The sequence below is a fragment of the Macrobrachium rosenbergii genome, chromosome 3 (genome assembly GCF_040412425.1).
Source record: "Macrobrachium rosenbergii isolate ZJJX-2024 chromosome 3, ASM4041242v1, whole genome shotgun sequence".
NCBI lineage: Eukaryota > Metazoa > Arthropoda > Malacostraca > Decapoda > Palaemonidae > Macrobrachium > Macrobrachium rosenbergii.
This window is the reverse complement of record NC_089743.1, coordinates 18,149,853-18,175,525: the sequence shown is the minus strand read 5'-3', so window position 1 is coordinate 18,175,525 and position 25,673 is coordinate 18,149,853. Positions and strand designations below refer to the sequence as shown.

Genomic DNA, 25,673 nt, shown 5'->3' with positions numbered 1-25,673 from the left:
CAAACCACATTATGAGAAATGAATTTCTATCACCAGAAATAAATTCCTCTAATTCTTCATTGGCCGCTCAGAGTGTCGAACGCTGGGTTTGTCCTCAGAGGGACACTCCTCCTTGGGGCAAAGGGAGTGTGTCTCGCCTAACCCGACTTGTCTTGCAGGTGTTGTGAAGCCTGAGAGGCTAAGGGAGTTACGGCTTTCATTACGCCCCTGGGGGAGCCAGGTTTTTGAGGGATTAATCTCCTACTTGAAGGCCTCCACATGCATTCCAGTAACTGCTTCCACTGTAACTGTGACGACTTCCACAGTTACTGTGTCTACCTGCTTGAGGGCCACCACCATGAAAATGGTAGAATCATTCTTGCCTCCGGTAGTGAGCCCACAGGTACTACCCTCTAAACCTTCATCCCTTAGTGACGTCCTCTTCCACACTGTTGTCCAAGGCCTACCTCGGCCAGAAGAAGAAGTCAAAGATGAGGAGTAGGAAGTCTTCGTTGTCATCTATGTCTTCATTGAGTGCTGTCACCTCCTCCCCTTCTACTTCCAAAGCTAGCAAGCAGAGGAAGGAGGTTGCCTCTCCCATCCCTACGGGACCATAAGAAGTCCTGTAGGGCTTCTGACAGCTAGCCTGCCCCCATGGAGAAGCTTCTGACAGCCAGCCTGCCCCCATGAAGAAGACTGCTGGGTCTCTTGCTAGCGGTACTCCCAGTACTGCAGGTCCCGTTGCGGACGGCACAGGAGCAACCACTGCCCAGGGTTCCACGGACCCCCGGCACACAAGTACTGGTTTGGGGAAGTCACCTTCCCCAGGCCAGTAAGGGTCCCCGGTCTATGGACCCAGGCCTGACTGCCAGCAAGACAGAGAGTGAGAGCTGGCAGGCACTCAATCATCCCTGTCTGCTCTCCAAGGAGAGCGACGCAAGGGTCCCAGAAAAGTAATGGCCTACCAGCCTACTCGCCTGGGAAAGGCAAGAAGTTCCAGTCTTCTACTGTAGAGGCTCCGGCTTCTAAGAAGAATGTAGCACGTCTCGAGGGCAGCCCCCATTCACGTTTGCGTGACCAGGACCGCTCTCCCATATGGCCGTCATCACTGCAGGTTGATGACCACCCACAGCCTGGAGGAATCAAGTACTGAGTGTACAGTTTCCATCTTAAAATGTCTCTGGCAAATGAACTGGCTGAGGGGAGAGAGATCTATAACTGATCTCCAACCACCTGTTGTCTTCTCTGTGAGAAAAAGACTGCTGTAAAATCACGGACACTAATCTGTCATGACTTCTACCGCACCTTCCTTCAGCATTCTTTTCACCCCTTCCCATGGGCGAGGTCCTTCAGCAGACTGGTTATGTAAGTCTGGAAACAGACCGAGTCGTTGGTAAGGAGTGGCGGGAACTCGAAGGGTAGTAGATATTCTATCCGAAGGACATCCACTACCCAGATCTCCGCTCTGTATTGCTGCCATGTTGCCCAGTGGCTCAACAGCCCTCCCCAGTGGCAGCAAGTAGGGAGGAACTCTGCCCCTAGCATCCTCTTCCCTTCTTCCTACCCTTGCCCCCTTTCTTAAGATGGGCAGGGGGCTGAAAGAGGTGCAACTTGCACACTTTTCTTAGCAGGGGCAGAAGACTGGGTGTTTTTGCGGGGGCCCAAAGAGGAAGGGCCAGCCTGACCACAGTGCCACACAAAGACCCAGCGGTCTTGGCCACTGCCTGGTGAACAAGCATGTTGTTTTCGAACCTTAGCTTGTCCACTGCGGCCTCCACCTCTCCTCTAGGGAAGAGGGAGGTGGAACCTAGTACCGGTCTGGTGGGCTAGGTAGGTGATGACCCTACCTCCAGACAACAGTCTCCTGAATGTGGATTTCTCTTTAGATGTACAGGACCCCGATGAGGAAGAAGTGGTCTCGGCCACAGTAAGGGACCAAAGATCAATCCAGGAGACTGTTTGGAATGCTGCCATAGAAGTCAATTCATTGCCACTGCCTTCTGCTATGAAAAGGAAACTACTCCTGCATGGAGGTGGTCCAGCAACATACCCAAACACACATGAACCGGGTCCGGTTCAACCTGTTTTGTCACCAAAGGCCTCTCCAAGGGATAGTATTCCCTCTGGTGAGTGAGAGGCTGAGGAAGTGAGTTCTCCTGCTCAGACAAAGGATAATTCACCTAGTCCAAAACCCAATCAGCAAGGCCCGACCATGGCAAGCCCATTGAGATCCTGGGTTCCTTTTAGGGTCCAAATAAACAATTGATGACTGAAGAGTGTTCACATGGAAAGCCATGGTCCTCCCACATTACTCCCTCCGCAGGAGAGGGACGCTCGCCAGAGCCCCCTGGTGGTCTCTCCGCCACTTGAGCATACGACCATTCCAGCCCAAGGCCAAGTCCAGAACATATGCTTCTGTGGTTGGGCTGGGATGGGAGTGTGAACGGTCCTGGTCCCAAACTCTAGGCCTGTCCAGCTCCCAGCTCCCAGAAAACCCCAAAGAGGTGGAGGGGAGAGCTGAGAGATCCCTAGCACCTTTACCCAGCCAGAGGCTGAAGTTCCAGCAGGTGAGTAAGGCTGTAGGTGGTTGTCAACCTGCGGTGACGACGGCCATATGGATCAGGGAGAGTGGTCCCGGTCACGCGAATGTGAATGGGGGCTCTCCAGGAGACATGCTACAGTCTTCCCACAGGGCACCAACCACCCAATGCCTCCTTCACCCGAAGAGACAGCTGTAGAATCCTGGTAAATTGCCATCCACTATCTCCTTCACAAACATGGCCTCTCCCACCTGCCGGGCTGGCCCCTTGTGGAGTCGCTCATGTAGGAAAGGAAGAGCACTGGTGTTTGGGCCGGAGGAGGTTCTGTTTTTCTGTTGTCCCGAAGGATAGTCTGTATCCTTGCTTGAGGACTAGGATTGTCCACTCCTCTGCCCCATATTGTTGCCAAGTCGTCCCCTTGTTTGCAACAGACCCCTCCCCACCTTTGGCATCTTTAGAGGGGAGGGGGAGTCATCAACATCTCACCTGGAGCCTCCCCTCTTCTCAGTCATGTTCCTTCAATGACCATGGGAGGCATGAAACGACTGATTGGGGATTGTCTGGCCCCTTGCTGTGTGGGCCTGCTTGGCGCTGATGTTGGAACCTGGGTTGTGGAGAGGAATGCTTACTGGAGTACATGGATCTGTTTTGCACGGGGAGCCTGCTTGCTGACCCATGGGAAACTGGAGCGGGTTTCAGAGACAATACCTGCAAGAAGAGGGTGTCCTTAGAATCTTCCCTCTTGATGTCAAACACCTGACATACTTAGTCCGGCAGCAAGTATTAGGGTTCTGTTTCGGGGGCTCATCCAAGGAAATCTGTTTCTGTACCACTGCCAGGAAAGACTCCTACTTTTGAGGATGATGTTGGCCCATGCATGTCCCACCCTCCTGATGACAGACTACTTTTCTAGTAAGACAACATCCTTCATCTCCCTTATCCATGCCCCTTGGCTATCTATCCAGCTAGGAAGGGCCCTCACTGGCATAGGCTCAAGTTTCCCCCATCTCGGAGCTGTTGAATCGGGTGCCTTGTTGCTGGGAACACTGCAGCGGTGCATTGTTCACCAAACTGGCTATGTTAGAATCCAATGACTACAGGATGGAGAAGTCTTCCGGCATGTAGTATTTTGCCTGATGAGGTAGCAGAGGGTTTTGGAGCTTATCCACCTGGACACCACCCGGGAGCTTTCTAATGTCGCTACCAGACTGTTCACCTTCCTCATCAAACCATTGATCAAGGGAGACCAAGGAAGCTGGAACAACTGTTGTGCCTCTGGGGATTCTCTGCTGCCCACTCCAAGTAAGGTGGAATCTTCTGATGCCACCATCAGTGGTTCCACCAAGCCTAGGTGCTGCCTGAACTGCCTAACTAACTCCACAAGCCTTTCTTCTCTTCTGGTTCCCCCCACTGTGAAGGGTCCTCAGTTCCATCTCATTCCTGATTGTCCCTCCCTGCCTCTGCTCTATCCTCTCTCCTGAAGGGGGTTGCCAAATTACTCACTGAGGAAGTCCAAGAGGCAGCACTGCCAGAACTCCTGCTGTGGTAGCCCCTCTCCTTGCCCTTGCAAGGGGGTGCTTCTCCAGCAGAATCCACTGCAGAGTAGTGGTCCCATCTGTTGCTGCTCTGACCTAGGGAGCAATGATTTGGAAGGGCAGGGAGTGGAATGGGACAACACAACACCCAGTACTTTCTGTCTCAGGAAATGCATTATCGCTTGTCAGATCTGCTGAGAGATCGGAACAAGGGTCTTCTGCTGCTGCAACATCTAGTGGAGCTGCTGCTTTGCCGCTGATGGTGAGGCAATAGGACATGACTGCTAGGTCTAAGATCTGCTCTGCCTCCTTTGGTTGCTCTGTCCTGTAGCTGCTGTGCAAGAACCAACCCCCCTCCTCTTACTACAGGCTGAAGTAAGGTGGGACACCAACAAAACCAGTAAAGAGACAACAGAGGGGGAACGTCTGCTCCCCTCTCGTCTTGCAGAGATCATAACCTCTCCAGTTTCTGGTACTTCACTGGTGAGGAGGAAAACCCTGCAGATTCTGCTCTCGACCTCTTGGATACTTCTTCCTCACCTCTGTCCAGTTTTCAGGAAGAAGTTGGCAAATGTAATGACTACAAGGATCTTCTGTTCTCATTGGATTCCATGCGGTGGAAGATAATGATGGGGACCCTCTGAAGGTTGCCTTCTGCTAAAGGGGTTGGCTACCCTTGACCCAGAGAAATCTATCATCTTCAGGATATCCTCGGCATTAGGGCCTCCCTCTTTTGCTGTCGCAGAAAGTGGGGCTGACGATCCTCCTGGAGGCATCACTGGGAGAGGTGGTCTTGGCAAAGGAAGAAACACTGGAGGCCATGGCAAAAGGCAAGGAGTTGGTTCTATGGAGGAACTGGCCTTCTTACATCTTCTCTTCTCGTAGCGAGGCCATTGAGATGATTGCCTACCCCTACATTAACTGCACTTCCTCTCGTGCACTTTCATCTCAACGTGAAATACACAGAAAATGCAAGTCTATCGCAATCGGGGATATAAATTTACTACAGAGCTTACCCTTGACCACACAACAACAGAAATCGGATTTCATGTCCTCCATGATAGCCATCGGACACACAGAAAGGAGCTATGATACATATGTGGATGCTACACTGTGTGCTAGGTCACACAAGAGGAAAAACACAGGTATGACTCCCTTCGGCTCAAGAAACTATACACTGCACAGGGATAACAACACTGGGTTACTGGAGGCCGACAAAAGGCACTGGAAGGGCAAGGTCCCTGTAGCATAAGAAAACAAGGATATAAACACATTACACACACAAAAGCAATTCTTAACTAATGGGAGACAAACGCAGTGACGAACTGCATGCTAAGACAGCTGAGAACAAAAATGGAAGAGCTAACCAGCTTAGGTCACGAGTGAATCATACAGTATAAGCCTACCCGATCTGCTTTCACTCTTCTAGTTGAATCAGTGACAGCTAAAGTGTGCGTTGCGCTGAGTACTCCATTTATGAAAGCATAGGTTTGTATTCCCTTTGGAACAAACAGCCAACAGCTACTGGTAAATCACTGACTACCATCTTCTCTTAGATAACCTTTATATAACAGGGAAAGTTGACAGTTCATTCAATAAAGGAAAAATAAAGAATATATTTTTTAAGATTGAAAGAAAAATAAAGAATATTTTTTGAACTTGTTTATTCAAAAGATAGATGCAAGACACACCTGGTGGAGAATAGGTGAACAAGACAGTCAAGCGATCTTTTATTTTGAATGCTCACCTGTCTGCTGGCACGAAGATAAAGCTATCTTTAATAGTAGGTAAGATTCATCCAAAATAAATAATTTTATAAATAATACTAAAGGTAAAAACAGAACTTACCAACACATGAATAAAAAAAAAAAAAAAAATCAGTAAATGAGACTCATTCCCAAAAACATCCACACACAGGTACTTCAAACTAACATTGGTTCCTATTCTATGGGAAACCATGTCTTGCCAAACTCTTACATTTTAGTCTTTTTTTATAATAAAAAAAAAGTTGTCCATCATAAACAACAATTATATAAAAGGTAAAATTCAGAAAGTCCTCCATAAGAATTTCCTTTTCATTTTGAGTGAATCAGTGTACAGTATACAGAATTTATAATCTTTTTAAAACTCTTGAATATAATACTGAAAAATAAAATAAAAGTACTTTTCCTTTAATATTAAGAGTAATTATGGATTTAATGAATCACCTGATGTCAAAAACATTACTATATGTAACAATAGACTTCCATTCACAAGGGATCATATGCTACTGTCTTATCTGTGACATCATGAGGAATCATTTATAAAAAAGGAAAAAATGGTACATTCCTGTACATTTTAATGGCTAAATAACATTTAGATATATTTACAAAACTATGATAAGCTATACCAGGTGAATCAGAGTCCAATTTACAAATTCTATAGATCACGATATGCAACGACGCTCATCTGATCGGCAAATTCCAATGCCACAATTCAGATGACTTGCTAATAATAAAGGCATGATGAATATACAGTACCTGAGAAATTATATAAACAAATCTAACAATCACAATCTACAAGTCACACTCAAAAAGGCATTTTATTTTTCTCTCATCACTTGTGATTACAAGAGCTGCACCAATCAGACTAAAGGATTGGCTGGCTGATCAAACAGAAACTAAAGGAATGGAAAAAAAATCGGTCACTCTTTCTGAAAGTCCCATATACTATGCACATCAATTAAGATATGGTTAAGAAATAATTTGTACATCACCTATCCACATCTTTCATGTGTGTTAGTCAATACACTGCAGTATGAAAGATATGCTGGATTAGTCACACCGAACACATTTCACACACTGACTAGCAAAAAAAATAATAAAAAAAGTCATGCAGACCATTGTTAAATTACAGTGTATCTTTGTGTAAACATAATCACAACTAAACATGATGTATTCACTTTGTGGTGCTTACAAGCGCTTGCATCAGATCATAAATGCACAAAGATTTCAACTAAAGTATCTGCAAGAGGTTCATGATTCAACAAGTATCAACACTGTATTCATTCATTCCCTTTATTTCACTATCAGTTAAATCACAGTTATAATGAAAACCACAGTTTTCAGTATTCATTATCAAATATAAAATCTCAAGACGAAAGGCCAACACACAGCTTGGCTCCACCTACTACCAAATATAGGTCATCACACCCATCACTGGAATGTACTGTTCATAAATTGGGTTAGGGGAGCTCATTTCATAAAGAGAAAGCTTAAAAACCACAAAAATTATATATGAATGATGGAGTGTTCTTTCCAGAATTCTTGACACTAACAAAACATAAATGCTTTTGGAAATTATAAGTGCACAAAGTAAAGGCATGAAAAGTACTTTTGATGAAAGAAAGAGATAATGATAACAAACTACTGTATGCCTATATACTCTATGCTAGCAAGGCATTCCTGCTGAGGTGCTTTGTGAACTAGCAGAGTCTGCTGGAGTTGTTTCCTTCACAGAGGAACTTAAATGATTTACATGATTGCAAACTTGTCCATCAACATCTACTGTTTTGCAACTAGTGTCTAATTTGTCATTTTCACTTGTGAAGCAAGTTGTCTGCACAATGTCTGGTATTACCGAAACAATATCTTTATCCCCTAATGGAGAGGATGCTACACCAATAATCTCTTCCTCTGAATCTTGATTGAGTATGCCTTGCTGGACTGGTTTCAATGAAGGTGAGCTATTTGTTGCTGATGTACTTGCAATACTTTTTGTAGCTGGGACTGCAGAATTATGATTCAAGTGTTTGGCATCACTGTGCGGCTTACTCATGAACAAATTAGCTCTAGATGTTTTTCTTGTTCTGGTACGAACTGGGCCCCCAGCCTGGCCTCCAGTTGCACCTTTCAATTCATTTTCCACTTCAGCATGTTGCTCCTCTCTCTCTTTTTCAGAAGTCAAAGAAGTATGGGGTTTTGTTAGAGTTGCCCTGCTGCATGCATTCAAAAGACTAGAAGCAAGATGGAAACCTTCCAACCCAGGTGGTGGACTCATCTTTCTGAATTCATCCTTCAGCAACTGAAAACTTTTCTGCAAAGCAAAAGTTGGGATTACAACTCTTGTTGAGAAATTTTTGGATCACTTGGTTAAATGGTTTATTTTCATTAGTCTCTCTCAATATAATATAACAAAACCAGTACTAACATGATTTTATCTGTTTACTAAAAGGGGCTGCTTTATTTATAAATTCATACTGTATAATCATAACAGACAGAAAAAAAAATTTTCCCCCCATAAAATTTTTCCCAGACTGTTATGCAGTTAGTCTACTTTTTTCTATGAACACATGCATGAACCTCACCTTAGTTAGCAAAATCAAAATGTTTTCAGGATTCCGAACATAAAACCCTGAAGGGGGGATATCACTTACATGTACCTTGTCTGGAACACTATAGATGGTACAAAAGTTCCTTGCAGTTTCCTTTCAGTCCTTCATTTTAGCTGTTCAAATTTTTAACTATCTTGCTCCCATTTCACCCTTAAAAATTAATCCTTTCAGTGAGCATTTGCATTTAAGTAAATCTGACCTGACTCAATATTTCTTATTAGTATTGGCCAAAATATATATGCCTAACACCTTAACTATATGATAATAACAGCAACTAAATTGGTTCAAGAACAGATGGCATTCAAGACCCTGAAAAATACAGTGACCTTCATTTTTAAGAATTTAATTATTATTAATGATGTAATATTTATTATTCAATAAATCCAGATATCCAAACATCACATCTAAATTGCTCTCTGCAATATATCACAAACTCTTTAAAATACAAAGACGATCTATTTCTAAGAAAATTGTGAGAATAAATATTCTGCACCTGAAGCAGGTGTGTACGGTTAGCTGTCTTGCTTCTACAATCGATTATTGTAAAGTTTTCCGACATCTTTTAAGTATCTCCACTACACCCTTTGTTCACAAAGACAGTTGTGAGTCCTCTGACAGCTTCAAATAAAAAGCATACGTATGGCCTACCATTTTCTAGTCTGAGATTTATCCAAATTTACCTTAACAGCATTTGTCTTTAACTGTACCTGCTGAATCCCGACTATAGACTCTGATAAGATGTTCTATAGCCTAGGCACTCCTAGCTAAATGAGATGGATCAAATTAGGAATATTTCATGTGAACAATGTCTTTCTTCTGACTGGAAACTAGAGTAATATGTGATTATGAATAAAAACAAAAATAAAATTATTAATTTGCAGCATTTAATTTACTTTTAATAAGATACTTCTTGGAAAATTATGCCCCTAATCTGGGAATGTATCAAGACAATTATTTCATAAAAGGAGTCTTACTAACTTAAATCTTTAAGTCGGTTAAATTACATAGTACACCACCATAGACATTCCATGTGAAGGAGTCTAAAGAAGAGAGAGAGTGAGTTAACTTACTTTTTAATATACAGACCTCCTTTAACGACATACCTGAATAACCACCACTCAGACTTACGAACAGGTCTCCAACCAGTCTATGTTATATACAGTATGAGAAGAGAACATGTAAATGAAAGATTCCGTCTGTTTACCTGGTCTTTTTTCATGTACTGTGTAAGGTTATTTTCTTCCCAGTGTGAATATACAATTAATATAACTTGAAATGTGACTGTGTTTATCAAGTAAACTTATCATTCATTTTATATCTGCCCAAGTATTTATCCTGTTATACATTGCCTATGCTTGAGGAAGTGATGCATTTGGATGGTGTAAGATTTCCTATATTTTCATATGCCATATCATATATAAATACCAGTATTTCCTTTGCCTTACCATGGGCACCTATCTTTTTTTATTTTTCAGCTGACAAAGAGGTCCTACTGTAGGCTCTTTAATTGCCTGTCGGCCAATTTTACTGACCTTCTGTTTACATGGTTTATGGAAAACAGTACCATCTCAGAGCCTGAAATCTTTTCACTTTCCAAGAGGCCCACCCTTCCCCCTCCCTTCCATATCCTCCACCTTTGATGGCGAACCCAGACTATGACAATTTATTAGGGCTTAATTTTGCTAACAAAATTAAAACAAAACTCTAGGTTCAATATAAGAAATTATTTAAAAAACACACTAAGATTTTCTGTAAGTTTAAATAAATACAGCTATGTAAATGACTGTCTTTTGATAGATAAATGATTGTCTCTTTTGATAGTGAGGCTGCTGATTGCCTTCAGAATTACCCTTATGGCCCTGCCAGGGGCCCAAGAGATACCACTGATATCAAAAATTCTCACAAAGCTGGTCTAGGCCAGAGTGGTGCTTGTTGATGCAGAGATGGAGTATAAATGAACTCGAAGCAGGAAGGTTCTTACAGTGATTACCTGAAGAATTACTATCCACCCTTCTTCCACTCTTATGGAGCCCCTTGTGGGACCATAACATAACTCCTCTGAGGCCTCAAAGCAACTACCAAAATAGGTTTTCCTAAACCAAACCTTTTTTTTTTTTTTTTTTAGGTAAAGTTATGTAAGCCTAGCCTATACTGCACGGAATATACCACAGGACAGTAAGTAACAGGCAAAAGATTAGTACAAAATTCTTTCATTCACTGTCATGGCACAAATGAGACAGTTCAGAAGAATGGTATTACTACTTAGCATTAAGTATGGTGTTTCACTGGTGACTAGATTATCTCTTACTTTATTAAACTTTGATAATAACCACTGGTGGTTCTTGTTCCTTTTATTTACCTTTGTACCATTCCTCTAAACTGTCTCATTTGTGCCTCAACAATGCATGAATAAACGTGAAGGCACTTGGTACTGATCTTCTGCTATTATTTTCCTGTGGTATTTGCTTTTATATACATATATACATGCATGCTTTTATATACATTCATATATGCATGCTTTTTATATATATATATACATATGAAAACACAATATATGATAGCATATAAGACCCCAATTTTCCCAAAAATGGCTTAGATATACACAAAGGTCTTAATACAAAGTTGGTATCTGGTATACTAAAGTTTACCCAGATGCTGCAAACTACCAGTACTTGTACCTAGCCAAGCTCCATAATACTGTATTACAGGTATTACCAGTATTTACTCAGATATCATCATTATTGTTATTTATAGTTGAATCCCTCATAAACCAATACCTTTGGAACTGACTGAAGGGTTGTAAAGTGCCCGAATCCATACACTGATACAGCAAACAACAGACACAAACACACTGAAAGAATGCATGGCAACACACTGTGCATTTGCTTGCCTTATTAAAAAAAAATCCATAAAAAATCTGGTACTACTCTGTTAAAAAAACTAAAAAAGATAGAAAGAATAGTTCACCTACCATGATGCGTTAAGTGTATATATACACCTACTAAAAAATATACACAAGTAAAACAATGTAACTACTGTATAAAAAGTACAATACTATACTGCATTAAACATCACTAAAAATACAGTTGTGTAGCGTACGTAACACAATGTACACTGTGCATGTATGTATACACATAGGCCAGCCTTGCATCTCTACTTTACATAAAAATTGCAATCAAATATAAAATTTTACTGAATTAAAATTTACTGAAAATCTTATTCTAATATACAAACTTTGATATCATTTCTTATACTGTACTGTATTCGACCTACTTTTTTGTTAATTTAACCACAAAAACTCATGGTAATGGTTCGAGTTGACCATTAGAGGCAGAAACGAGGGAAAAGTTAAAATGTGTTTTCTGCTATATTTAAGCTGCTTTCACTTCCTCTTCTATATTACAATAAAATGATAAAAATAAAATTTCTTGCTGTCCTAGTTGCAGTTGCATGCTTTAGCCTAGTTTTCCTCTGCCATACTGCAGCTATATATTCTGAGTGCTTAAATGTAATAATTTTTTTCTTAATACTCCCTCTGGAATTGGGGGAGATGTCTTATTTGTTATCTAACTGTTTAATCTATTTATCTATCAATTTCATTTCATTACCTTAAGACCAACAGTATTGTGGGCAATATTTTTGCCTGCCCTTCTGTTTTCGCTCAGGCTCTCCATATCAGTGATCCACCCTTCAACTTGTTCCATTATCTCCTTGTGCTTTAGCCAAAAGTGGCGTTCAATCACCTGGACAACAAAAATAAGATCCTTTAAAATACACAAACTATGACACAGTCTTAATAAAACTTTTAAGACACAAACTATGACATACTTTTAATAATTTTAAGAATAACTTTTTGTTCAATTACACAATACAAACCCAAAAGATAAATACTTTATATACTGCATAAGCCTATAAATTGTGAATGAGATTACCTCTTTGAAACATGGCGAAGGATTACGAAGCTGATTCAGCATTGCCCATCTCACAGTTGCTGCACGGATATTGGCATCATATTCACGGGAGTTTTGCATTGCTGCAGGTGTTCCTCGTGACCTTTCATAACCAGGTTCATTAAAGTAAGGCTCACTGACGAAAATCAGAGATTGTATAGATACTAGCACCTGCAATAGCACTGACTTTATTAACAGACAGTTCATATAAAATGACATTAGTTCATACAAAATGACATTATTTTGATCCCTATATCACTTTCAACAGCTAATGCTGAACTACATAAAGATTACAAGCCTGATGGAGATCTTTCAGTAACAAAATCTATACCTTAACAGCAACAATACCTCTGACCTTTCCAAACAAAATAGTTGCAAATAGTATCTACATTTTTTATTTAATGTCCTAGCTTCTGTTACTGTCATTAGCTTTCAAATTTTTCAAGGTATATCATGTGAAATAATCTTACCATTAAATAACAAATACTTTAAACCTTTAATAGTTTCTGGTGTAATTAACTTAAAAAATATCAAGTGTTGAAAAGCTGACATGACTCATGAACACTTAAAAAGAGATAAACTTAGGTGATATCACACAGCCCAGACACTTCATTGCCTGAAAGAACTGGTCCTCATTGTAATTCAGCATGTTTGTGTGTGTGTGTATCTCTCCAGGGTCTCACTTAAGCATGTACACAATAATTTATCTTCCTCAGATGTATTGAGTTGTTGGATTTCGTTTTCAGTACTTCATTTTCCATCTTTCATTATTTTTCATTCCCCTTTGTGCATAATTTTAGTAATTTTCATCAAAGTTAAGCTATTTAAATATTTTTTTTCAGTGTTGGTGCTACTCAAGAGTTTTGGCTAGTGGTCAGTAACCAATTAAAGGGCTTGGGTTTTTTCTACATTAATTAAATTAGATTTAAGCTTTAGGCTTGTTCCTTTGTCTACCCCCTTTTTTTCTTTTACTGCGGCTTTAATTTATGAGCTAAATATAAGTACAGCAATTATTCAGTTGGTATTGTCAATCCTCTATTTTGCATAGTTTTCCAAAGTTTTTTTTTTTTTTTAATAAAGGTTAAGTACATCCCAATGGAAGTGCATCAGACACAAGTTGTGTGGAATCTTTGTGGACTGACTGATTGATTTAATGTTATCTGGCACTGGGACAAGTAAGGTCACTGATGCCACAATTTGTTGAGAATGATGAAATTTGTATAAAACCTATGGGAATCATGACTAGATTACACACACACACATATATATATATATATATATATATATATATATATATATATATATATATAATATAAAAATTAAATCTATACCTTCTACAGAAGACCTGTATCTGATACAAATCTAAAAATGCCACTGGCATCACAAACAACTTCCCTAAGGACTTTGGCTAGAATGTGTTGGCCACTCTCATCTTTGGCCTCTGAGAGAAGGCTTCACCTGAGGTCCCTTAGACCGGGGCATTCAGCCTCATTCTTTTTTTATATAAGATATGTGGGTCAGGAAAAAATCAACAGTCTCCTGAGTTTTTATTGACATATAAAATTTTTTAGCAAATACATGTATGTGATGTCTCTGCCATGTCTGCCACATGGTTACTGATAATATCCCAGTTGTATGTAATATTTGTAGTATATACTGTATCATGATTTACCATACATTTTCTTGAAGAATGAAATGTCAGACTGAAATGAGTATGCCTTGACATGGGAGACGATGAGTTTGAGTTATTTCCTGACAAAGAGGACATCAATCTTGGTAATAAGTGTAGTGTTTGTGTGTAAATGTATGTTTGTGTTTTAGAAACATATTTTGCCTTTTCATTTTGACTTGACGAATGCAACTGGTAATGCAGGAATAGGTATGTAATGCAACTTTTACCATGTACTATTTGAATCTCATATGAATCCCATTAATAAAAAACAATGCCACTAACTGTCAATAGAATTAAATCAGATCCATCCCTGTTGCTGGTTATGATTTAATTACTTTTTTAAAGATGTACCTTATGTAAACGTACTGATGAAGACGTGGTACAAGAAATATTGTTGTTACAGAAATTCCTCCTAATAATTTAACAGCTTATTCAAAACCATTCTGCATGTCCATTACTTTCCTCAAAATCCTACTACAACTGTAATATCCAATCCCTCAACTAGTAAATTACTCTTTCTTTCTTTCTTTAAATCTTCAGCTGAAACCCCTTATGGACAGAGGCAACAGACTATAAACCCATGGGGGTTCCAAGGGGAAATCAGCCTCCTGAGAGAGAGAAGTTATGGGAAAAGATGACAAAGAAATAAATATGAGGGAATAGAACATAAAACCAATACACCTGAAATTCAGGAGAAACCAGCAGAGAGCAGGAATTAATTTGCTCCTCGCACAAATATTTGAAGATCAGATTTCATAGCCAAGATAAAACTCCTAACAAACCAAGTTAGAAAATAACAGTGTTTGCAAGCAAAAATGGCTAGGCCAGGTCAAGATGACAGCAGAGTATGTGTCATTGTAGTACATTTTATGCAGCCAACATAATGAACTCACTTTATGTCTATGCTACAAGTCGTCATTAAGAGTTGGCAAAATAAAATTGACTGATGGCATATTTCTATCCATGAATTTGAGATGACAGTCTGCACTTGAAGATCACACTGAAGACCAGTACTCCAAACAAGGAAGAAGAGGAGTTAAAACACATAAAAAATGACAGTTTCATCTAGAAACATTTAAAAACATTTCTGCAAGATACCAACTTTTTGAGAAAAAGAGTTAGCAATATTACATATGTTCTTCTCAAAAGTTACGCCTAAAATCTTGAAGGAGTCACTGACATTCAAATTTGTACCATTTAAATGTAAATCAGGATGTGTTCTGGATCAACTAACTTTTATGCTTTAAGTTCTGGAAGGGTTAAGCTACATGGCCACAAAGCCTACTCCACCCATGAGTAAGTACCAGATATCTATCTGGAGATTCTGTAACCACATATCTAAGGCACAGAGAATGAACAACAGGTAGAAGAGTAGCACCATCAGCATATGTAATCAGTTTGTTCTCCAGACCTTGGCACATGTCACTGGTATAATTAATAAATAGCAAAGATCCAAGAACAATACCTTGAGGGATCCCTGAAATTACATTTCCAAAGCCACTATATTGGCCGTCAACACAGCCCCTTTGGGTTCTGCCTATTCAAAATCCATTAAAATTATTAATAAAAGATCCACCAATTCCCAATGATCTTAGCATGTCGATATGTGCTTCAATTATTCACACAATCAAAGATTGCACTAAAACCCAGACCAACCATGTGTGCCTCTGCACCCTCATCATGAGCACTCTGCAAAGCAGTAGATACTAACAAAGGTGCATCACAAGTACCAAGACCTTTACGAAACCCAAACTGTAATGCTGGTAGGAGGCTATTATCTTCAACAAACCTACAAAGATGCTCGGAGCAGCTTCTCAAAAGCCTTAGATAAATCAGTCTATATTCAGAAGGAAAACTTGCAAGCCCAACTAATTTTCTGAAAATAGTAGTAATCTCAGGAGCAATGAAATCAACTGTTTTTAAAAAAAAGATGTGAAAGATCCTGTTAGGGTCTATGCCACCATAACTGTCAAACCCCAGAAGAAAAGTTTTGACTTCTCTAGACTATGAAGGGCACTGAACGCAACTTAGGCTCTGGAAAACTTGACCAAGGCAACACCATGGACTCGCCACCCTGTTTAATCAGAAAGACTTGAACCAAAAGTTCTGCCTTTTGTTTAGGGCAAAATACAGCAGTTGCACCAGTTCCTACAAGGGGAGACATGCTTGAATCAATTTCAAAAAGCAATGGTTTCAGGGACGACCAACAATAATGGTCATCATCACTGGAAAGCAAGATTTCCTTCACATCCTAATTATAAGTTCTCTCAGCTCTCTGATAAGACTACCTGGGCTTGACTTCTACTTTTAATAAAATTATGCCACAAAAAGTCCAGTCAATTGTTCCTCCATGATAAGCCTCTTGTTTCCCACGGTAGGCCAACTTGCATGCTCCGTTAAACCACGGCTAATCCTTTAGATGAAACTTGAGGATTTTAGGACTTCTTTTCATAATAGTCATAAGGTGGTCATTTATTTAAACACTGTAATATTCAGACTTCTATATATATACTGCTCCCACCTGAGCTCAATAAGATCATGGTGAGTACCACCACAATTGGCCTGAGATTTCATGTATACCTTTCATGAAAAGCTAACAACGTCTTTGAATACATGTCAAGACAACTGCCAGATTGGTAAATTATTAACTCACAGCCAGAAATAGTGTAGATACCTAGAGCAGCAACACCATGACTATCCATTGCCATTCAGCCATTCGGTGTGATGAGCACTGTAATCACCAACAAAAATAAACAAGCCTTGGAGTCTGCTTCCTAAACTGCTGTCATTTTGAGCACTGTAAATCATCCAAATCACTTCAACAAAAATAAACAAGTCCCGGTTTTGACGGGGTTCGAGTCGTAACCGAAAATCTTCGGAACATCGTCGAAAATCGTCAAAAATCATAAGAAAACTGCTGTCAGTTTTACATCAAAAAACTTCAAATTACATTATTCAGCCATTTTAATTCGTGTACGACGCGTCATCCAAATCTCAGGAAATAATTTCTGATGAATAGCTAGCTAAAACGGAACCGTCGTAAAATACAGTGAACCCCCACCTATTCACCGTTCCGGATTCATGGCTTCACCTATTCCTGGACTTCTCTGTGGAACACATATACACATTATTCATGGAAAATTTGCCTTTTTGCAGTATTTTTCATAGAGAAAGTCACAAATTACTGTATTTTCATATCGTTTTCGTGACTACACTATTTTGTGATAAAACTAAAATATTCACGTATAAGCATTTTTAGAGGGCTTTTTGTGCATTTTTTGAGGGTTTTTGGTGTTTTGAACTATCAAAATAAGCAGATAAGAGCATTTTAAGGGAGCATAAAGTATTCGGAGATTTTAGCTATTCGTGGTGGGGGGTAGTGGTGCGCATCCACTGCAAATACTGGGGGTCAACTGTACCAACTTTTATCCGGAATAATGTTGAAGCTTCAAAGAGTAGTTTCTCTGAAATACATTAGGAAACCCCAATGTGGTATTTCAAGAAGTTTTCATTTCAAAATTCTGAGATGAAATAGTCATCGGTTAAATTTCCATGCTTCACTAAAAATATGAAACCACTAAACTTTTGTAAGGAGGAATTTGAACAATGGTGAGAATTACTCATTCAATTCAATATTATTCGAACTCCTTATACACACATACACTGGTCTGGGGAATTGTTAAAGAAGGTACAGATAATACACTGCTATGGTCATGAGCAGAAATAGATGGGAAACTACAAATTCAAACCTAAACATCATGAATAATAAAAATGCGGTAAACAATAAGCTCAAAGTATGACCAATATTAGATCACCTGAGAAAAAAAGTTTCAAGAACTTCCAAAACTACAAAACATTTGCACTGATGAGCAAATGGAGCTTGTCAAAGGAAGGTATAGATTAAACAGTACCTACCAATGAAGCCCAAAAAGTGAGGTTTCAAGATCTTTGTACCTGCAGACTGTGTGGGGGGCCTTGCTCATGATTTCACTCCTTACACAAGGCCCTTTCAACCTGTAAATAAAGGTATTCCAAGCCTTGGTGCAGTAAATAAAGGTATTCCAAGCCTTGGTGCATCTTCAAACATAGTTTTCCACTTGGCTGAAAGGAGACGTCTATCTTCAAATGGGAAATTGAATGGCCCACCCAAGAAATGACAGAAAAAGATGGGTCAAGTTAAACCACACATGGATATGAGACTTAACAAGTTAGAGCACTTCCCAGAGAGAAAAATACTCGGTTACACCACAAGTAACCTGTATGAAAGGGCCACACAAATGTCAGGTGTATCAAATGTAATGTTAACTTGTTTCTGAATGAGAGAAACTACTGTTTTGTTATCCCCTCTGAAAATTCACTACCTTGTTTGACCTGCATTATAAAAGTGGATCCCTTTTATTGCTGATTAGAATCTATTTTCCATTTTAAGCAGCAAAAATATAATAAAATATTTATTTTGTCAAGCTAATGTTCACTCCAAGCACAATAATATACATAAAAGCTTGCTGTGTACCAAACACCAAATAAATCTACTACTGCATCCACTAGCAAATTTCTCTTCCCTGACGACCAAAAAGACAAAACTGTCATGTGATTGTATGAAATGAAATGTAAACATTTTGAGATTCAAAACTCTTAAAAAAAAAAAAAAAAATTTTAAGCCAAGGGAAGTGTGTATGGGCAATAAACAGTTAAAAGTATTTGCTCCCGCTTTTTATTTTCTTCCACATACCATTCCCCTGCAATTCATTTACAGTTGTCCCCAATGGGAGTGCAATGGTTTGTATTCAATACTATTGTTTACTTCCTATAACTAATGTTTTACCTCTCCTTTGTACAGATCTGTGGTAGCTCAATTGCAGCTCATTTGCTTAACGAAGATTTAGCTAAAATTTTTTTTGGTGTAAATTGCAGGGATGAAGTTAATCCTAACAAAACGTCAAGTATGACTGTTACCAGGTCTATGAAACTGGTCCCTGACAGTTTCTTTAGCCACATTTAATTCACTGAAAAGTCCAGAGGTCACTTTTGGAAAATATTCCTGGTCCATCCCTACTTCAACTGCACAAAAACTGAGTATACTTTGGTCCCAGCAGCTGATTTGCATCTCAAATTCTTGGAGAAAAACAAATTTATTCAATTTCTTATCCTTGATCCGGATATTAATCTTTGGTAGTCTTTCAATTAGCTCATTGTGCATGTTGTATGACTTTCCATAATTTTGATAATCCTTTGCATTCACATCCCTTTAAGACCACACCGTCCACCAAACAGTACTATATGTGCAGTTAAGTCTAACAGTCCTGCCTTTTCTTGTGAGGTTCAGTACCACACATTTTTCTAGGAGTTTCACCCCCATGTTACCAAATTGTGGAATGATCTTCATAATCACTGGAACTTCAGAAGTCCAGACTTGGTTCAAATGCTTTTCTGCTGAGCAGGCTAACATGAGCTTATTTCTTACTTTGTCTGGTTTACTTTACTCATTTATCCTATTTACGCTTTGTTATTTATCTTATTTGTTTTCTGTGTTATTTCTCTTTATTAGTTTCTTCTTATGAATTTCCTCTTCTGTACTAGGTTGTTTTCTCTGTTGGGGACCTCAGGCTTCTAGCACAATGCTTTACCAGAGTTCCAGCTTGGCTTGTAACAACAATAACAATAATTTGGCTTATATGCTTCAAGTCGAGTAAAGTTTGGGAGCATTGTAAATACTTTAGAGACAACTGAATATTAAGACTGTACCTGAAGGAGTGATGAAGTCTGGGGATTCCACTTTTCCTCTGGTCTGCCATGCCAAGTATTAAGGATGCTTAAACAAACTTTCCCATCCTGATACAGGTTGGGGTTAAAACGTACCTGGAAAAAGAAATTCAAATTGCCTTTGATAAATCTAGTCCTTGAGTAACCTATCATAGATTCTTGAAAAAATTCATAAAATAACTGTTAAGTTTGTATCATTGTGGATGTAAAGAAAACAAAATTCCAAGTTTTACGTTCTTGGGAAGGGGTTGGGACTTACTTACTGTAATAGATGTACTGTGCACAGTACATTGAAAGATGACTCAATAATAAATTTCCGAATTACTACAAAAACAGGTACTTAACATTATACGTTGTGAACATGTCTCTCTGAAACTTACCCGACCTTCCCCAGTTGTCTGTAAATTAATATGAAGTGGGGAGGTTGGATAGTCTACTGGGAAGTAAACATCAAATTCAAAGCAGCCATTGGCATATGGTGTATCCTCCGGTCCCGTAATAAGCACCTGCAATAAGAGTACAGTATTCCAATGATACCATGAATGAACAAGTTTTGTTTTCAAAGACAGTAAATAAAGAAATAAACAAAGATGATAGCCAGTCCTGTTTTTATTGTTGATACAAAGATGATGGCCAGTCCTGTTTTTATTGTTGATACAGTAAATTTCTTGGCTTGTACAGGACTGGCAAAAAGGGTGTTCTCATAGAACTAATACACAATTCTTCAAAAATTCAATGATTGGATACATCAAAAATTCAATGACTGGACATAATGAAATGATAATGTTAAAAGTGTAAAAAAATTTTTGTGCAAGTGTTAAATGTGGACAAATTCTTTGGGTATATGTAATAAAACTATTGTTGGCAAATTTCAAGAACCCGAGGCCACCAACGCACTTATGGTTTTAAAGTTAGTAAGATCTCAAAAACTGAAATGATTCTAGAACACAATGCAAGGAGTAATCAGAAAAAATGATGTCCAGTCCTGTTTTTACTGTTGATACAGTAAATTTCTTGGCTCGTACAGGACTGGCAAAAAGGGTGTTCTCACAAAACTAATACACAATTCTTGTGCAAAGTTAAGTGTGGACAAACTCTTTGGGTATACGCAATAAAACTATTTTTGGCAAATTTCAAGAACCTGAGACCACCAACACATGGCAAACATAAGTTCTATGGCTTAAAAGTTAGTAAGATCTCAAAAACTGTAATGATTCTAGAACACATTGCAAGGAGTAATCAGAAAAAATGGCAGAAATAATTAGCACAATGATGTGCAGTGGAAGGTCAAAATAATCACATAAAATGGGGACAAATGATGACTTGAACCAAACAAGCATTTGCACAAAAAGTGGACAGAATTCTCATATACCACCTCATAAAAAGAACCTCATGTGAAGACACCAATCATGATGGTGATATCTGTAACATTCAGTGACTAAAAAGATCAATGTTAAGATATAATTGACTCCAATCAGATTTCTCCATAAAAATTCTCTTATTCATTTCAACAAAAGCAGAACTGTTTTGTCTTCTTTTTTTATCAGTTTCCTTTAACCTCTTCCCACCTAAAAGCCCAACTTTTTCAACTCCTTCTTTTTCCAAGCTTCACCTCACTTTAAATAGTTCCTATGGGCCAATCCTACAAAAGTCTGGATGGAACTCAAGGTCTGGTTTAAATAATAATAATAGTAATATATAATAATAAAAATAATTACCAACCACAACAGACTGCATTTGGGCAATAGTTGATTAAAACCAATTGCACTTCTGTTGGAGTAAGTGTGAATTAGGTACCTTGTACACTAAAGTGGGTCACAAATAGGTTGGAAGATGGCATGGAGTTAGGAAGAACCCATTCTAGAGCCACACCTGCTAAAAAGCAGGGAGCATCAAGTGATAAAAAAACAATGATAAAATCATATTACAGCACCACCATTAAATGTAACCTCTGCAGCATTAATTTTATAGAGCACTGTATTATAAATTTTCTTTAATATTCATCTATATATGCTCTGAAGGGTGTAATATAAGGAAAAGGTTATGTAAACACCACTTGCAAAATTTTTATTATATTTATATTCTTTGTGTAGCATCTCCTATACACGTTCACATGGAATTGAATGCAAAGGTTAGTGACTTAGTATTCATAAAAAAATGTCTGGCTCAAAATACTGGCCTTCTTGTGCTTCTTGGAGTCTGACTGGTTGGTACTTTTCTTAGGTTAGAAGCTTGCAGTCATGCAAAACTTCTTGAGCTCCTATTGACTAGGATTGATGATGTTATGTAGTTGGATGGGTGTAAGGGAAAGGGGGAGGTTCCTGGTGTATTTGCTGCTAGAGGGTAGATGGCGGGTCTCTGTACTTGCTTGCTGGGTAAGATGGTCCTAACAATGCATTTTATAGCATGAAGTTTGGTGCCATTTGGCTCTGAGGGCTTTTTTTAAACAATCTAAGAATATGTGAATCTTCAGAAAACTTGTCTCCTGTTGTCAGAGGCTAAGTCCAGCACCTTAAATGCTTATAAGAAGGTTTAGAGCTCCAATCCTAGCAATATACACCTTAGAGTAAAGATTGCATGTAATGCCTCCTGATGAGGGCAGGACAAATGCTTAGAGAGACAAGTGGTTAAGACTCACTGCACCTTTCATCTGAGCATCTACACAAGTATAGGATATACCATCTTTCAAGGTACTCTGCTAAAGGTACAGGGTCTTTTCAGGAGCAGTTCTTAAGTATAGTTATTTGAGTAAAATATGAGGGCAGTTTTGTTTGCTAAAGTGGTGGTGATGCTTTCTTTAATGACCTTACACCAGAGGTCTTCATCCATATTTATTTTTGGATTATTCCCTCATAAAATAACCTGAAGTTGCCCTCAATTTCTTAGATGTCACATGAAGGTAGGTATATACAGTAATTCCTCAATGATCCAGATCGCCATTATCCGGAACTTGCAATCATCTGACACACCTGGACCAGGGATGAGGTCCCCAAGATATAATTTAAGCATTTCAAAAAATTAAAAAAAAAAACAGTCCTCCGATGGTTGGCAAAGCTGCGTGGCCTCAAGAAAATGTTGGTAACACTGCTGTTGCTCGGACCGACCAGGAAAGGGTTTTGGGGGTTGGGGGAGGCCTCAAGAAGCTTCCATTGTGGAGTGGGGGGTCGGATGGCTTGCTGCCATGGAGAGGAGGGGCAGTAAGGCTGGGTAGAGGAAGGCTTAGAGAAGGGGGTTGTTTTGGAAGGTGGGTGGAGCTGGGGAGCAGCTTCTATGCCTATATTCACATTTTATTAAAGGATACGTACAGTACTGAGATACGGTAGAGAGAACTAGAGAGAGAGAAACAATAACCCTCACACTCCTGCAATTTTTCCTTCATGCTTTATAGTACTGTATACTTGTTTATATTTTTGCTGTATTTTCTCATAACTTATTTTTTCACACCAAAATATGAATGCAATCCTGTGTGTATGTTACGAGAGAGAGAGAAACAATAACCAAGGTATGATTGCATCAAAGTACAGTAACACACACTGCTTCACTTTTTTCTTAATATTTTATGCTACAGTATTCTCACTTATATTTTTGTTGCATTTTCTTATTATTTTATTTTTTCAAACTAAAATATGAACACAATCCTGTGTTTACACTACAAGAGAGAGAGAAACACATACATCGTATACTTTTGTCTATATTTTATGCTACAGTATTTTTTTATATTTTTACTGTATTTTCTCATTTTTTATTCATTCAAACCAAAAGATAAATGCATAAGGTACGTATGTATTCACACACTCATTCCATGCTGTCAGAGAACTTGTTATGGTCTGTTCGGTTTTGTTGGCCTATGTATGAAATTTGGATTTTTAAATATTTTTACAGTGATTAGAGATGAAACATCAAGAGTGATAAAATATTCTCGTGTACTGGTATAATATGTGTGATAACCATAGAGTCAACTAAACTTGTAAGGAAGTACGGTACAGTAAGTCAGACAAAGCAAAAAATGTGACAGCATGTACCTACATATGTACACACTCATTCGATGGCATCGTGAACTTCCTGGGCTTGTTTAGTTTTGTGTTTTTATATTTATGGTACAGTAATTGATACTTCATTAATGGATATGTACAGCACTGATATACAGTAGAGAGAGGGAGAGAGAACTGAGGTATGTTTACATTAAAGCCTAATACAACAACACGCACTCTTATACTATTTTGTTTATGCTGTATTTTATGCTATAGTATTCTCGTTTAAATTTTTACTGAGTGCTCTCTTTTTTTTTTTTTTAGTTTTAAAAACCAAATTATAAATGCAATCAAGTCCATAGGATACATACATATGCGCACACCCATTACGTGCCATCGGTGAATGTGGTACAGCTTATTTGGTTTTCCCTTGCCTACATATGAGATAAGCATTTTAAATATTTTTACAGTGATTTGTGTACATACTGTTGTGTGTGTTAATCATACTAAGAATCAAACTTGTAATAAAAACGGCACAGTAAATCAAGCAAAGCAAAAAATATCTGTAAATTACATATTTATGCACGCACTCATTCGATGGCGTCGTGAACTTCTTGGAGTTTTGGTTTCGTATTTTTACGTTTATAATATAGTAATTCATATTTCATTAAAGAATATGTACAATACAGAGAGAGAGAACTGAGGTATTTACACATGGTAAACAAATCAGGAAACAGCTGTTTTGTGATTTTGAGATATTTTACTTTAACATAAAGTATGTTAGTTTACCGTTGTATCCCTATTTTACATTTATGTAGAAAAATTAAAAATAATTCCATTCATACATCCATTTCTCATTTTAATACTTCAATATCACTTTAATATAATTTTAATATTTCAATATCACTTGAAGGGGCGCAACGACTGAATAATTTTGAGGAATTATCGAATTTTAGTTATTAACAGTTTTCAACTGTTTTATGTCTAAATCCTGAAGTGATAACGCTAAAAAATTTTTTTAGATTGGTTTATTGACAACTTTGTTCATCGCTTGTATGACACTGTGAACCACAAATTGTAAAAAAGACTTGTAAAAAATTTCTGTATGAATAATTCAGGATAGGATCGTGTAAGTTATACACTGTTTTGGACTGTTATATGTGTAAATAAACATCTTCAAACATTATTGCTAAAAAAAATTTTTAGATTGGTTCCTGGACAATTTTGTTCATCGCTTGTATGGCACTGTGAACAAGAAATACTAAAAAAGTAAAAGTCTGTATGAATACTCCTGGATAGGATCAAGTTTGAGTTATACACTTTTCTGGACTGTTTTACACGTAAATAAACATATCTTGATGTGTTACTGCTAAAAAATTTTAGATTGGTTCATGGACAATTATGGATTGTAAAAAAAATAAAGCATGTAAAAGGGCTAATAAAATTTATGCAAAAATAATTGTCAGTCACCCAATAATATCCCATCTCTCTAGCGGTAGCGTCATAGAGAAAAGAGGTTATAATGATACAGTATAGAGACAACTTGATCAAGATTTCCAGATTGTTCCAATTTTCTTGAATGTACAAAAATATTTTTCTTTTGCCGTTTCCTGAAAACTTACTTTTTTTCAAAACTAAAAGCTTAGATCTCCAAGAAGACTGAAACAAGACTTGTGTTTTCAGTATTAGTTGTAGAATAAGTGGTAAAAATTTGAAGCAAATCCCTTCAACCATAAGGTAGAAAAAGTAATTTACTCTATAATGGCACTCCCCATTAATGCAAATTTTAGGTAACATAAATCAAAAGAGCGCACAGTTCTATTCATTTGATTATATTATAAATTTCAGGGCATATTTCTTTGTCACAAAATAGTTTTAGTGCAAAAACCTG

General features: G+C 38.3%; 1 protein-coding gene across 1 annotated transcript in view; it reads right to left on the bottom strand.

Annotated features, from left to right (window-relative positions):
• Nucleotides 1-6,115: 6,115 nt before the first annotated feature.
• Bruce (BIR repeat containing ubiquitin-conjugating enzyme) overlaps nt 6,116-25,673 on the bottom strand; it is a 361,218-nt gene continuing 341,660 nt past the window's right edge. The window contains 5 exon segments of the mRNA XM_067128151.1: nt 6,116-8,128; nt 12,035-12,169; nt 12,359-12,547; nt 19,794-19,907; nt 20,192-20,317. Coding sequence (XP_066984252.1) covers nt 7,484-8,128; nt 12,035-12,169; nt 12,359-12,547; nt 19,794-19,907; nt 20,192-20,317 — 1,209 coding nt within the window. The 3' untranslated portion in view covers nt 6,116-7,483.